The sequence below is a fragment of the Notamacropus eugenii genome, chromosome 2 (assembly GCF_028372415.1).
Source record: "Notamacropus eugenii isolate mMacEug1 chromosome 2, mMacEug1.pri_v2, whole genome shotgun sequence".
Classification (NCBI taxonomy): domain Eukaryota; kingdom Metazoa; phylum Chordata; class Mammalia; order Diprotodontia; family Macropodidae; genus Notamacropus; species Notamacropus eugenii.
In genome coordinates this window covers 339,947,064-339,963,577 of record NC_092873.1, presented here as the reverse complement: position 1 = coordinate 339,963,577, position 16,514 = coordinate 339,947,064, and the positions used below count along the sequence as shown (strand labels likewise).

Below are 16,514 nucleotides of genomic sequence, written 5' to 3'. Positions count from 1 at the left end.
ACCTGAACTAGGGCATTATATGTTGGCAGCATGGCTGGAAAAGAGGAGACAGATGTGAAGGAAATGTGGTGGTGGTAGAACAGATCAGATGGAAATTGGTTGGATTGAGGGGATAGAGAGAAGGAAAAATTGGACCTGAGTGATTGGAGGGATGGGATTGATTATCTTCAACAAATACAGGGAAATTTGGAGCAGGTATGTTATGGTTCAGTCATTTTCAATTATTTGAGACTCTGTGTGAACCTGTTTGGGGTTTTCTTAGCAGAGATACTGGGGTGGTTTGACATTTCCTTCTCTAGCTCATTTGACAGATGAAGAAACAAAGGCAAACTGAGTTAAGGGACTTGCTCGGGGTCACACAGCTAGTAAGTTTCTGAGGTCAGATTTGAACTCTGGAAGAGGAGTCTTTCTGACTCCAGGCCCAGCACTCTATCCACTATACCCCCCAGTTACCCCAATAATAATATTAAATATGACATTATACATAATAGTTGTTTTTGCTCACTTGTTTCAATCGTGTTGACTCTTTGTGACCTCTGTTTGGGGTTTTCTTGGCAGAGATACTGGAATGGTTTGTCATTTCTTTCTTTAGCTCATTTGGCAGATGAGGAAACTGAGACAGAGTGACATAACTTGCCCAGGTGGTATCTGAGACCAGATTTGAACCCAGGAAGATGAGTCTTCCTGATTCCAAGCCCAGTGGTTTATCCACTGCACCACCTAGCTGCCTAAGCTACTTGGCTTGATTCTTTTTTATATCAGTGGCAAACTGGAGGAGGGGTGGGGGGAGTGAGGGTGGGCAGGGGTTGTATTGAAGTATGTCATCTCTAAGGTCTCTTCCAGCTCCAAAGCTATGATACTATGAATTGGTTGGGGATGGGGGGCAGAAGACCCTTTTCAAATGAAATCACTGTCCCTAAACTCCTACTCCCTGGATAGAGGTGGTATGAGATCCCAAGGGGCAGCCACAATGTCTTTAACTTTGTGGTGTTCGTGGGAGGAAGGTCCCACCTGCTGGCTGGATTAGGAATAGCTACCTGCTTCCTTCCCCTTTGCAGAGTTAGAGAAGGAATGCAGACATCTGGGAAACTGGAAACAGGAGACTACCTGTGTCAATAAAAGGAATTACTGTCCTTCCATGGGGAACAGTTAAACAAACATCCCATTACTAAGCTGATCGCAGTGCCTGGCCCCATAGCAATAACTCCTTGTTAACCATTACTGTGCCTTAAGAAATCACGAATATGAAGAATTCATTTGTGAACGGTTAAACAAATAGTAGCCCATGAATAAAAGGGGATAGTATGCTCCCATAAGGAAATTATGAACATGAAGAATTCAGAGAAGTATGGGGAGACTTAGATGACATGATACAGAGTGAAGTTAAGCAGAACCAGGAACACTGCACACAGTGACTATAATAATGTAAATGGAAAGAACAGAAAATAGACTGAAATGTGTCATTATGAGCAGAGGGAAGAAAATATATCATCTGCCCTTCTGTGCAGGTGGAAGACTACTGGTGCAGAGTACGGCATACCCTGTTGGACGTGGTTGTAGCATTGGGTGGTTTTCCTGAATTGGTGTTTTTTTCTTTTTTGTTCTGTGTTACATAGGATGACTTGCTGGGTAAGTATAAGGGGTGAGAGAAGGGAGACAAAGTCAGAGTGTTTTGGGAAATGCTTCACAACCAGCGCTCTCACTGTTCAATCCAATTTACATTATTAGATTTACTCCATCATGCCCTTAAATCTGAAATCAATAAAACAATAAATTGAGCCCTGATTTGTAGCATTGGCTGATTTCTAAGGAGTAAATGCTCTCATTGGGAATTTAACAACCTACTTTACTATGTGTCTTTGAGCTGGCATCCCGGGATAAAAGTGATATAAACACAAAAAGGTATTGATAAAAATCAGATGTTTAAGAAAGTAATTTCCCTTTTCTTTTCTCTTAAGAAGAATGTGAATGGTAAACCTAGCTATAACCTAAGCAGCCTTCCAGGATCAGGAGGCCTAAGGGCCAAAGGGGTCCTGGAAGTCACAATAGTGGCTACCTTAGCTGGAAGGTCTTGCTAGTTCATCAAGAACATTTAGGGAGTTCAAGGCTAGCTGACACAGTGGATAGTGTGCAAGACTTGGATTCAATAAAACCCTAGTTCAAAACCTTCAGAAGATGTGCCTCTTTCCTTTCTTTGGTGAAGGGGTCGCATATCATCGGATACTTACAAGCCATGTGGCCCTGGACAAATCATTTATCTCTCAGTAGCCTGGTTTTCTCATCTGTAATATGAAAATAATATCATTTACCTCCCAAGATTATAGTGAAGATCAGATGAGTTAGCATATTTAAAGTGCTTTGCTTCAGTTGTGTCCATGTCTTTGTGACCCCATTTGGGGTTTTCCTGACAAAGATACTGGAGTGTTTGCCATTTCCTTTTCCAGTTCATTTCACAGATGAGGAAACTGAAGCAGAGTTAAGTGACTTGCCCAGGGCCACACAGCTAGTAAGTATCTGAGGCTAGATTTGAACTCAGGAAGAGGAGTCTTTCTGACTCCAAGCCCACTGCACCACCTATGCTAGCTATCGTTAGTCTCATTAATACAAAATATCCATTTTTAGCTCAGCTTGATGGGTCCAGGGAATCACAGAAAAGATAAAAGAGAGAACATATGGTTTGTTTTTAGAGCTGGGAAGGGTCTTAGACACCATCTAGGCTAAACTTCTCATTCCACTAATGAGAAAGATGAGGTCCAGAGTAGGAAAGTGACTTGTCCTGGTTACACAACTAATTAGTGGTCAAGCCCTGATGAGAACTCAAGTGTCCTCACTGGACAATAGCCCAGAGCACATTCCACTGGAATACCCTGGCTCAATTACTCAGTATTCTGAGAGTTATTACCTCACATAGGGTCAGGTGTACATGAGGGCTGATATAGGTGGATATCAGACTTGGAGTCAGGAGGCAATATTACATATGTGACCCTCACTTCTGAAAACAAGTCTATTTTGCTACTAACAAGTAAAGGAATCCTTTCTTAAACACCTCCTTCCATGAAAAGAACACAAAGAGAGACTAAACTCACTTTTTGTAATTGTAATAAACAATCTTTTTCCTGCAGAAATGTACTTTTTTCCTTTCACTGGTAAAGTGGCAGACTATGGATAAGGAATGTTGCACATATTATCAGACAGGACTACTGTGTTGGTTTGTTTTGCCCAATTGTTTTTCTTTGTTACAAGGAAAGGTACACAGGGTGGGAGTGCAAGTGGGATAATATTCAGAAATAAGTGGATACGTTTCTTGTTCAGGGTTATATGGGCAGAAATGATGCAACGTAAAAACAAATGAGGGCAACCAAACTTTTAAAATAAAGAAATGAATAGGGGATAAATATCTGCTTTAGGATCCACAGATACCTAGGACTATTCTGATTGGAATAATCAGAAGTATCTTTTTAATTTTATTCTATTTTTGTACATGAAAGTGGTGATTTCATTGTTATATTGAATTCTTATTAAGAAAACTTTCTCTCCCAGTGATCCACATATGAGCTCTTACTGATGCCCTGAGTAATTAAGTGACTTGCTAAAGTCACAGAACCAGTGTTAGACACAAGAGTTGGACTGGGCTCTTCCTGATCCTAAGGGGAATCCTTCTCCAATACGCCAGTCTCCGTATCATACAAGTATACAATCTTAGCTCTGTCAAAGACCTCGGAGGTCACATAGACTAATCCCTGCCAAAAAGCACAAATCTTTTCCACAACAGCCAATCCCCAACAAGTGATCATTCGGCTTCTGCCGGTGTTGGAGAGATACCACCTTTCAAGATAATCTGTTCCATTTCTGGACAACTCTGATTGTGAGAAAGCTCTTCCACTTGCTGAGGTGAATTCCTTCTTGCCATAATTTCCACCCATTGATTTAAATGCTGCCCTCAGAGGCCAAGGAGACCATATTTAATTCCTCTTCCACTAGTCAATCTTTCAATATTTGTAGACATAGGTCATGTCCCCCCAGTAAAGTAAGTAAGCCACATTCTTCCAACAGTAAATATATTTGTATAATTGTCAACCAGAGATATAAGACTAAAAACCAGCAGTAGAGTAGAAAACATATTAGTTTTCTTTGTTAAGTGGAAAAGATCCCAAGGGAAAAACAAAAAACAAAAACAAAATGGGTACATGAATAAATAAGGTGAGAACGGGTAGCCCTCTGGACTAAATGGCTGTGAATGGGTGATATCCCTCTTGCAGATTTGTGTTGGAGATGCCAGTCCCTTGGATGGACCTCTGCATTCTGTTCCACATTCCGCACCCACCAGAGTGGTGGGGTTGTTATTTCTTCCCCCATAAGGCTCTTGGTCTCAGAACAAACACCAGTGTTGATTTCCTTAATAGAGGCTTTTGACGAAAAATGATCACCAGGTCTCCTTTGCACTGGGTGGTGACAAAGCAGGAGGGGGAGAAAAATTTGTGTTAGCCAGTTGTGTGAGCTAATAGTATCAGTCCTGCATTAGATAATAGTGAGGCTGCCTTGCATTTGGGAGACATCATAGATAGATAGATAGACAGACAGACAGATAGATAGATAGATAGATAGATAGATAGATAGATAGATAGATAGATAGATAGATAGATAGATAGACTTTTCTATGCTCTTCCGTGGGCAGGAGGACTTTGAATCAGCATTCATGTACTCATTCCATGAATACCATTACAGCACAATGAAATCCTCTGTATAACAAAAGCCTGCTAAACTCCAGAGAATGACTCAAAATGAAAACAGTAGAAACTTCTAGCAGAAGAGAGCTGTGAGAAGGGTTGAATGGGTGGGAGGAAAAGGGAATAAAAATAATAAGAAGAATTTATTAAGATCTTTACAAATATTATCTCATTATGTGAGTCCCTTAGGGACTTTCAGAACAACCTACCATATTTGCACTAGTGCAAATAATAATAATAGTTAACATTTAGATAGCCCTTTAAGGTTTGCATAGCACTTTATGCCATATAATATATATTTATCATATATATTATATGTAATATCCCACTTAATCCTCACAATAATGCTTCAAGATAGATGTTGTTATTATCCCCGTTTCGCAGTTGAGGAAACTGAGGCAAACAGAGTTGAAGGGACTTGCCCAGCTTCACACAGCTAGTATGAGGGCGGATTTGAACTCTGGTCTTCCAGACTCTAGGCCCAGTGCTCTGGGCACCATGGCACCACCTAGTTGAGAAAGTCCTTTGGAGATTACTGGGAGAGAGTCTGTAACTAATCTATGGTAGCAGCTGGTGGTATAGTGGATAATGCATTGGTCTTGGTATCAGTAAGACCTGAGTTCAACCATGGCCAAATCCACTTTCTCAGCCTCTGTTTCCTGCAAAATGATGCTAACAAGGACACCTACCTCAGACGATGCTGTGAAGATGAAGTGGCTTACTATATGTAAAGAGATCTGCCAACCTTAGAGGGCCATATATGTGTTACTGAAGTCATGCAAAAAAATATTCCATATTAGTTATATAACTAAGCAGTGCCCCCACACAAGGAGCACCCAAAAGCATTATTCCCTGCACTAGTGCAAATATGGTAGGTTGCTTCAAAAGTCCTTAAGGGAATCATGGTGCTCATTTGTCTGTATCAGGGGTGGGGAAGCCTCAGTGTCACAGGTTCCCCACCTCTGGTCTAAATCCTCACATAGCATATGGCTATGGTGTTATATACACGTGGTGTTAACTTCCTGCTTTGCAGAGGAGACAAAGGAGGACCCTGTGATTCACTTCACCATCCTTGACCCCAAGGGAAGGAAAAGCTTCCCCAGCAACCCTCAGCTGACAAAGTCAGTATTAGAACTGGAAAACAAACCTAGCCATTCCAATGAGGGAGGGAGCTAGGTGGTACCATAGTGCACAGAACACTGAGCCTGGAATCATAAAGACCTGAGTTCAAATCTGACCTCAGATGCCAACTAGCTGTGTGACCCTGGGTAAGTCAGTTGACCTCTGTCTGCATCAAATTTCTGAACAGTAAAATGGGAGTAATAATAGTATCCACCTCCCAGGGTTGTTGTGAGGATTAAAGGAGATCATATTTGTAAAAAGCATTTGGCTCAACACTTGCCACATTTTGAGGTTGTTTAGTGTTTCAGTCATGTCATGACCCCATCTGGGGTTTTCTTGGCAAAGATAACATTTCCTTCTCCAGCTCATTCATCAAGTGTGGAAACTGAAGCAAGTAGGGTTAAGTGACTTGCCCAGCATCACATGGCTAGTAAATGTCCAGGGCCAGACTGGAACTGAAGATGACCCTTCTTGATTCTAGGTCCAGCATCATCTAGCTGCCTGCTTGACACAGAGTACACACTTAATAAATACTCATTTCCTTCTTCTGTTTCAAGGAGAAGAGATAGGAAATGTCAAAATTTCTAAAAGGATGACACTGTGAAGATGTTTGGAGAGAGTTGGTAATAGGGGCTTCCTCCCATGATATCCCATGATGCAGAGGGCAGGGGAGGAGATAAAGGGGCAATAGATATCAAATACAAGAATGCTGCTTTTTATGGAACTTCGTTAAAAATCTTGTATTTCTTATATGGTTCTAGTTTTGTAGTTGATTTGGCATCCAAAGCCCTGGGTCCACACTCTGATTCCGACACTTACTTTCTGTGGCCAGTATGGATAGATATAAGCCACACAAACACAAGCTTTTGGGGAGAGGATCCTCAATAATTTTTAAGAATGTAATGGGGTCCTGAGGCCAAAAAGTGTGCTACAGTAAGTAAAGCAGCTTAGAAACTTTTGTCAAGGGTCTGCTCCTCCTGCATCCTAACTCCAGCAATTCAGGCTTTCTAAGGTGATCTGACCCATACCCAGCTCCCCCATACCCCTCTGCTTCTTTGGCTCCCCCTCCCCCAGTTAAAATAAGGGCACTACTTAATCGTATAACATTCATGGCTGATGTGGCAATACGCTTTCTCAAGCCTTCCTCTGTATAATGGGTATTGTATTTCTTGCCTTCTCAATGGATGGGGAAAGAGCTGGAGGAAGGGAGAGAATTCAGACCTGAAAATAAAAATGAAAACAAACAAAAAAGAATTAATTTTATCACATTAGGGCAAAGTCTTCTGATGGTTGTTTAAGGATGGGATAAAATCCTGACCTTTTATTCTTTCTCCTTCTGCTCAGCTTCCTCATCTTCCTCTTCATATCCTCCTCCTCCTCCTCCTTCTTCTTCTTCCTCTTCTTCCTCTTCACCACCGTCCTCTAGGTAGTCGTAGTCTCTCTTCTGAAAGGCACAAGAGACTTGGTGAAGGAAAAGTTTCCTTTATCTGGAACCCCCCTTCCCCAAGGGCTGCTCTGAATGAGTAGGTTTCCTGGCTAGGAGACCAATCCATTTGATAATTCATGGTATCTTTAAGGAAGGGGGATCCCCTAGGTTGTCTAATTCAACCCACATTTTCTCTACAACATAGAAAGAACAGAATAGAATAGAATAGAAGTCATCAGCTTTTGTTTGAAAACTTTGACAAGGAACCTACTCCTTCCCAATACAGTCCATTCCATTTGGGACAACTCTGTCGGGAAGTTTTACTTTGTGCTAAGCCTACCTTTGTCACTTCTACTCACTCATCTTGGTTCTGCCTTCTGGTGTCAAGCATCCTTCCAGATTTATAAGGTTCCTCCAATCCCTCTAAGGTGTGTGTGTGTGTGTGTGTATGTGTGTGTGTGTGTGTGTGTGTGTGTGTGTGTGTGTGTGTGTGTGAGAGAGAGAGAGAGAGAGACTGAAGAAAGGAGGGAGATTAGGTAGATGGATGGAAGAAAGATGGATAAATAGATAAATGGATAGAGGGATGGAGCATTTGTCAAGCACTTACTATGTTCCACACACATGATCTAATGGGTGAAGAAAGCATGTAAAGGGAGAGATGAAAAGAAACTGAACTAGAGACAGGAAGATGATAAAGATATTACAATGATTGCTCATGGGGTGAATATTGAAGGGCTAGAGATATGACTTCATGCCAAGAAGACTGAGATCGGAGAAGACTAGAGCTGAGATCTCCCTTGACCATGCTCAACAAAGGGCTAGGAAACCTACCTGGGAAGGCACTGTGACTGTCCCTCATGCCTAAAACATCCTCCCTCTTCTGCTCCAATTACTGACCTCCTTGACTTCCTTTAAGTCTCAATTAAAATCCCACCTTCTACAGGAATCTTTCCCTAACTCCTCTTAATTCCAATGCAGTCTTTCTGTTAATTATCTATTATTTATCCTGTATATAGCTAGCTTTGTATATATTTGTTTACATGTTTTCTCCACCCTTAGATTATAAGCTCCTTGAAGGCAGGGACTGTCTTTTGCCTCTTTCTGTATACTCAGTGTCTAGTATAGTACCCAGTACATCATAGGTGCTTAATAAACATTTATTGATTGATTGAAACTCATAGACTTTGGGCTTCAAGGTATTCTTAGGGGACATCGTGTCCATCCCCCTGCCTCTGTAAAGTGTTTAATTTACTCATCTCAGACTGAGGGAGGACTCTCTCCACCACTTAACAATTCTTATTCCCTGATAAGTTCTTCCATGAGACTAATCTAAATTCTGGATGCTCTGCTGGTTATTATCTGAGATGCTGAACACTGAAACCTCTAGCCCATGATCTGAAAGAAACATTCCTCTTTCAGACCAGACTAACACACAGTTCCCAAAGCCACTGTGAAACAGTATTTCCTTCTCTGTAAGATCAGTACAGGGAATGGATTTCTTTTTTCTTTGAAGATTAATTCATTAATTTATTTTTTCTTTTAAGATTAATTCATTAATTTATTTTTAGTTTTCAATGTTCACTTTTATAAGATTTTGAGTTCTAAATTTTCCCCCTCCCTTCATTTCCCCCTCCCCAAGATGACATGCAATCTGATATAAGCTATACATGTACAATCATATTAAACATATTTCCACATTGGTCATGTTGTAAAAGAATTAAAACAAAAGGGAAAACCCAGGAGAAAGAAAAAACAAACAAATAAAAAAAGAGAAAATAATATGGTTATGTCTGCATTTGCACTCCATCATTCTTTCTCTGAATGAGGATAGTATTTTCTATCATGAATCCTTTGGAATTATCATAGATTATCGCATTACTGAGAAGAGTTAAGCCTATCAAAGTTAGTTGTTGCACAATTGAACCAAATGATTTCTAAGGTCACTTTCAGTTCTGACCTTCTAGGCGCTGGACAACACTTAATCAACTGATACTTCATCATCCCTTAGCTCACCTTGTTCACATCCCAGATTGGTTACTGGACACTTTCAGAGGGAGGAATGATGAAATACAGAATATGGATAGCCCAGTCAAAGCTCTGAATCCCAGAAAGTTGACTACTTAATGTGGAAAAAGAATCTGGACATAGGGGTAGGCAGAATAGAGTGCAGGCAGAAGATGACGGAATTTGGTTCCTTTTCCTTTTTTCAGAATCTTCTCCCTCCTCACCTTCCACATCCTGGCTTCACAAATCCCACCTTCTACAAGACTTTTCCAGATAACCCTCACCCCGAGAGTGACCTCCCTTTGCAACTACCTTCCATTTTCATTCTGTGTCTCTTGTATGTACATAGGTGTTTGACTACTGTTTTCCTCATTAGACTGTGAGGTCCCTGAAGACAGGAACCCTGCTTTTGCCTTTCTGTGTGTCCCCAGCACTTAAGTACAGTGCTTGGAACATAGTTAGCACTTAATAAATACTTGTTGCCTGATTGACTATTGATCTTCACCCCAACTTTGAGGCTGAGCCCTGGGCTCTGAGGCAAGAGAACAGAGAGGAACTTGAGGCCCAGAACCTCGGCCTGGAAAGTCCCATCCTACCAAATGTTTGAAGCTGATTCCAGGTAAAGGACATACAGTGCAATGTACATACATAACACAAATTGCTTGACATTATAGCTTTGATATGATCACCAAAAAAAAAATGACCATTCCCCAAACAATTCATACTGTCCAACAATTTTGCCTCCAGCTTTGTTAAATGTTGTAGACTCACCCAAAATTTTATTAAGATGAATGTCAAATAAATAAAAAAAAACAAACAACAACAAAAAAATGTTGTAGACTCCTTGTACTCATTATGAATCTCTCTATTGCTCTCTGAGTAATTCTCATTTTTAATTCTTCAGAAACTGTCGCATTTCATAATTTGTAGTCATATAACATTGCTAGTAGAGTGTTGCTATCAAAAAAAATGTTTTGCTTCCAGAAGTTTAAACATTGTTTGAGTAATGTTGCAGTTTTCCAAAGGCCAAACAGTCATTTAAACCTCATTTAATTTTGGGGTTGTCCATTTAATTGTATGCTAAATGTTTTTTCCAAGTTCACAGAGCTGGGACTCAAACCCATATCTTCTGACTCCAATTCTAGGGTTCTTTCCCAACATACCATGCTGTATTTTTAAAGAACCTACTATGTGCAGAAATCTATGCTCAGATAAAGCACAAGGGAGAGAAAAGAGCATTGGGCTAACTAGTGATATCCTGAAAGTCCTGGACATTAAATCTCTCTTAGCAAAACCCTCACTTTTTTGGTTGTATGTCACAATGGTGACTCATAACCACCTTAACATCTACTAAAATCATTAGATAGTTTTCACACAAACTATTATTTTGCCAGGGTAGCTAGATGGTACAGTGGATAGAGCACTGGGCTTGGAATTAGGAAGACTTCATGACTTCAAATCTTGGTGACCCTGGGTAAGTCACTTAACCCTGTTTGCCTCAGTTTCTTATCTGTAAACTGAGCTGGAAAAGAAAGTGGCAAACTATTCCATTAGCTTTGCCAAGAGAACCCCAAACAGGGTCACAAAGAATAGAATGCTGCCAACATGACTGAACAATAACAAATTATTTTACCAGACTTTCCCCATCCTATACAATGTAAAGTTGATTTTTTAAAATCTTAGCATTGGGCTTATTTGCACTGTTTTTCTTTAAATAAATTATATTTTACGTGATTAAATTTGGCCAAGACTTCAAGCCTGTTGATATCATTTTGTAATGTGTCATCCCATATTACATTACTTATCTCTTTCAGTTTTGTGTCACCTGCAAATTGGATATGCATGCCCTATATGCCTTCATTCAAGGAACTGATAAAAGTGTTGAAAAGTATAGGGCCAGAGACAGCCCCTGGAACACTTTATTTCCTTTTTTTTCAATTAAATTATTTTCTTTGTTTTCAGTGTTCTACAATCACTTCCATATATCTTAGATTTTTTTCCCCTCCCTCCCTCTTTTTCTCCTCCCTCCCTACTCCCTCCCTGAGATGGCATACAATTTTATATAGGTTCTACACATACATTCCTATTAAATACATTTTCACCTTAGTCATGTTGCATAGAAGAACTAAAATGAATAGGAGAAATCATAAAACAAAACAAAACAAGACATAATACAAAAGAAAATGGTCTGCTTCGTTCTGCAATTGAATTCCATAATTCTTTCTCTGGATGTGGAAGGCATTTTGCCTCAAGAGTCCATTAGGAATTTTTTAAGTCCTTGTCTTGCAATGAAGTACTAATTCTACCAGAAAAATTCCTCACACACTGTGGTTGTTGCTGTGTACAAAGTTCTCCTGGTTCTGCTCCTTTCACTTAGCATCAGTTCATATAAGTCTTTCCCTGAAACACTTTAGAAGAAACTCTTTCTTGTTTTCCAAGTTGACGTTGACCCATGACAGAATCAAGGAATTCATGGAATCTCAGAGCTAGGGTCTAGTCATTCAATCAGCTCCAAACGTATCTGACTAAATTTTCACCCAGCCCACGTTGCTCCGTCTTGTTCACAAGATTAGTGCAGCAGATGTGAACAAAGAAGAAAAAAAGGAGTAGAAAAAAGTTTTCCCACCATATGGGACTTTGGGTCAAGGTATAAGAAACGACAGGAGCAGACAAGAGAGATTTCTGGAAGCAAGAGAGAACATCCTAAGTAGGGATACTTCAAAAGAAGCACTCCTCCAAGAGGGATAAGGAAACTTTTCAATTTGCTCACTACTGGGTGTTCCATTATTGGTACTGGGGGTTTATTTGTGATGGTGATCAAGTTCTGAGCCACTGGAGATGGGGAGAAAGATGGCCCTCACTAACTGAGTCTTAGAGGACAGTCTCATTTCCGTTCTTTACATGTTATAATAAATATGCTTTATGTTCAGATGTAAATTAAGAGCTTGTCAGTTGCTGAGTTAATAAGAGAGACAGAATGACCTAATGATAGCTGTTCCAAGATCTATCCAGATAAGGGCAAAGGCGGAGCCATAAAAAGTTCCCCCAGGACTAAACCTAGTCTGACTGCCAAGAGTGGAAAGGTCTAGTGCCTCACTTGACACTTGGCTATGTTATTAGGAGAGATTATGTGAAATAATTTGCTTAAAAATCTGGCTAAACAACGTCTATAGAATTGCCCTAAACTACCAGTCTTCTTCATCTACTGGTCTAAAACCCTGTCACAAAAGGAAATGAAGTCAGTTTTATATAACCTGTGCTTGTATTCAAGTGGATTTTTTGTGATCACTGCTTCCTCTTTTAGATGTTCATGGACCATCCTTTTCATAATAAAAGTAGCTAGGTGATGCAATAGAGAGAAAGCTAGACTTAGAGTTAGAGAGCCTCTGACACAAAACTTCTCAGTTTCCTCACCTGTGAAATAGGGATAAAAATAACACCCAGGGCTGTTATGAAGACAAAAACAAGTTAATATTTGTAAAATGCTTTGAAAATCTTAAAGCGCTATATGATTGCTAGCTATTATCGTTACAGAGGCAGCTAGATAGTGTAATAGAGTGCTAGACCTAGAGTCAGAAAAAACTGAATACAAATCTACCTTCAGACAATGTGATCCTGGAACAAGTCACTTACTTATTAACCATTGTCTGCTTCAGTTTCCTCAACTGTAAAATGGGAATCATGACAGCACCTACCTCACAGGATTGTTGTGAGGATGAAATGAGATAGTATCTGAAAAATTCATAGTTTAGTGGCTGGTACATAACAGGTGCTTAATAAATGCTTATTTTCCCCTCTCCCTTCAATTATACCACTAATGTAAGAATTTTATCAAGAAACAGTCAAGCTCTCTGACTTCTAATTTATAGGCTCTACTCTCTTCCCTTTTTGAAAGCTGGGATGACATTTGCCCTCCTTCAGTCTTGAGGCACCAGTCATGTTTTCCACTCTGTACAGTCTTAGAAAGATGACTGATGGTATCCCAGCAATCATGTCTACCACTTCTTTCAAAAGGGGTAGAACAGTATGGTAGTTAGAGGGCTGGACTGGGAGTCAGGAAAGTCTGCATTCAAATCTTGCCTCAGGAACTCACTAGATTTGGGATCCTGGGTCAGTTACTGAGGTTATCTGAGCTTCAGTTTCATCATTTGTTAAAAGAAGACAGTGATATCTGTCATACATAACTCATAGAGGTGTTGTGAGGAGCAAATGAGATAACATGTATAAAATGCTTTGCAAATCTTAAAGTACCATAAAAATATCAGTTATTATTTTGACCCATAGGAATAGTTCACCTGGGCCTGGTGACATAAACTCATTGAGGACAGCTAGGTATGGTTTTATTCCCTCCTCATTCATCACTAGTTTTGACCTCCTAGGAAAGAAGAGTGCAGCTAGGTGGTGCAGTAGATAGAGTGCCAGGGCCTGGGATTGAGGGGCCATGGACTCAAACTCAGACTCAGACACTAGCTGTATGATCCTAGATAAGTCATTTAACCTTGTTTGCCTCAGTTTCCTCATCTATAAATTGAGCTGGAGAAGGAAATGGCAAACCACTCTAGGATCTTTGTCAAGAAAACTCCATGTGGGTCCACAAAGAGTTGGACCTAACTAAAATAAAAACTCAACAAAAAGGAAAGAATGCAAAAAGTTGATTATAAAGGATGGTTACTGTCAAAAATCATTCTTTTTCTCTGATCCCATTAATGGAACAAGGGAAAGGGAGGAAAGAAACAAGTCTATAGGTTCTTCCTGATGTCTATCACTTTGTTCACTTCAGTAATTCCTAGATACTTAAGAATTTCTTATTTTCTTTGAATGTGATCTCTGTGTGTTACTGAGGTGTGTGTGTGTGTGTGTGTGTGTGTGTGTGTGTGTGTGTGTATGTGTGTGCATGTGTAATGCTTGGGAGCTTTTGAAGGGGGCCAATGACTTATGTTAATTTTAATTACATATGTAGAGAAAATCCTTTCATTGTACATTATCTCACCTGATCTCCCAGTAACTTCATAAGGTGAGTCATGTTATTCCTATTTACACACTGAAGACATTGAAGTTGAGAGTAGTGACTTACCCAAGGTCAAGCAGCAAGTAAATAATAAAAGTAAGGTTCCAACTTAGATTTTTTGGTTCAAGGTCTAGCACTCTTATAACAACAGCAATGATTGCATATTTATGTAGCACTTGAAGACTTGTGAAACATTCTAAAAACATTATTTGGCCATCATAACAACCCCTGGAAACAGGTCCTATTATCCCATTTTACAGATGAACACAATGAGGCTGAGAGAGGTTAGGTAAGTTGCCCAGGGTCATACAGATAGTAAGTATCTGAGGCAGGATTTGCCCCATGCTTTTCTCTGAACCAAGTACAGATTTCTGCACACAGTAAGTTCTTAAGAAAGAACAGCATGCTATGTGGGCGAGAGACCACTGGAATTAGAGCCAGAAGACCTGGGTTCAAGTCTTTGCTGTGGGAACCTGGGCAAACCACTCAACTGACTTCAACAGATCATAGATAGAGATAGAGCTGGATAGGACGTCAGATGCCAGCTAGTCCAACTCCCTCATTTTACAAACGAGGAAACTGAGGCCCAGAGAGTAGAAGTGACTTGCCCAAAGTCATACAGATACCAAGTTTCAGTGGTGGGATTCCAGGCCATGTCCTCAGACTCCAAAACCAGGATGACCACCTGCACCTGCAACTTTAAAAGTTATTTTCAGCTACTCACTGTTTCCCTTCCCACAAAGTCAGTCTGTTGCTAAGTCTTGTCTATTCTGCTTCTTCACCATCTTTTGCATCTGTCCCCTTCCCTCTATTCATAGTTATCCTAAATGATTTCCTTGCTTCAGTTCTGTAACCCTTCCTCACTGCATAGCTGCCAAAGCAATTTTCCAAGGCATAGGTCTGTCACTGGCCTGCTCAGCAAACTCCACTGGCTTCTTATTTCTTCTAGAATTCAATACAAACATGATACAGTCACAAATACACACACACATATGTATGCATGTATACACATCACACCATATACCACAACATATCACATACAAACATACATGTATAACACATAACCATATTTACAACATATAATCATATATAACACATGTGTGTATGTATGTGTATTTATATATACATACAGATATTGATACTGATACATATATATAATTGATATATATAGATACTGAGTTATATATGTATTTCGTGTATTCATTTATTTATCTTTGAAAGGGCAGTGTTTCATTATACACAGCCAATCCAGCACAGCCAGGAGAACTGGGTATAATAATACCTTACTTTTCTGTTTCACAGTATTACTCCTCAGGTCCTCGCAGTGTGAGGAAAATAGTTTGAAAACAATATACCATTATATAAATATGAGCTATTAATAATAAATCATGCCAGTAAATGACAATTCAGTTTGTTTAAAATCAGATATCATTACATCAAGTTGTAACAATTCATGAAAGAATAGTCATACCTTAAATTTCTCTATTTTCTTAAAAAATCAAAGGTCAGATCTGAAAGGGCCCTTTGAAAATATATGTAGTCTAGGCTTCTCAAATTGTTAATATAATGTTATGTATCATATCATGTCATATTACATATAGGAATAAAATGACAGAAAAACTGTTAATACCAACATAATATTACCTGCCTCTCCCTCTTAATGATGCTAGTAATGTCAAAATTCCAGAGATAGCCCTGCACTCTTACACTTAACATATTGTTGATTGGGTTGAGCTGAGCTCCACCCTAAATCGCCACCCTGGGACCTTTCCTTGTAAACAAAGCCAACTTGCAGACCAGTTTCCTAGGAAGCTTGGATTTCCCCATCCCCTTTCTTTGGAACCCATGGCGTGAAGGACAAGCAGTCACAAAGAAGTGGTTTTCCTTGTTCGATTGCCAGGGGCAGCTAGCATCTCATGACCAGGTTTTACAATCTTTTCTGTAAGTCTCCTGGTGGGACATCCCCCAAAGTGGCAGGTTTGGCCACCTGGCTATCTCAGTTTAAAATACTTTATTCCTCCACTTGTGAGTTTGATTTATTTCAAGACTTGACAATGAGGAAAGAGACCCCCAGTTTAACATTCTTCCTTTTACTTCTCTAAGCTGCCTTTCTTACAGAACTCAGAGCCTATTCCTATCTATTATTCAGTTCCTTCTTAGAACCTTCATTCATTTCCTTCATCAGTCAATAAGCTTTAATAAGTATCTAAGTGGGAATGCAATTAAA

At 39.7% G+C, this 16,514-nt stretch overlaps 1 protein-coding gene across 2 annotated transcripts in view; it reads right to left on the bottom strand.

Moving 5' to 3' along the window:
- Positions 1-4,041: 4,041 nt before the first annotated feature.
- Positions 4,042-16,514, bottom strand: part of DNAI2 (dynein axonemal intermediate chain 2) — a 69,886-nt gene continuing 57,413 nt past the window's right edge. The window contains exons 13-15 of one of the 2 annotated variants that reach the window (XR_011975075.1): positions 7,168-7,293; positions 7,023-7,070; positions 4,042-4,442 (exon numbers count right to left, since the gene is read on the bottom strand). Coding sequence is in view for 1 of the 2 variants with exons in the window: in XM_072645581.1 (XP_072501682.1) it covers positions 7,171-7,293 (123 nt within the window). In the remaining variant the exon portion in view is untranslated. The remainder of the gene's footprint in view (positions 4,443-7,022; positions 7,071-7,167; positions 7,294-16,514) is intronic. The other variant, XM_072645581.1, reaches the window with a different exon arrangement.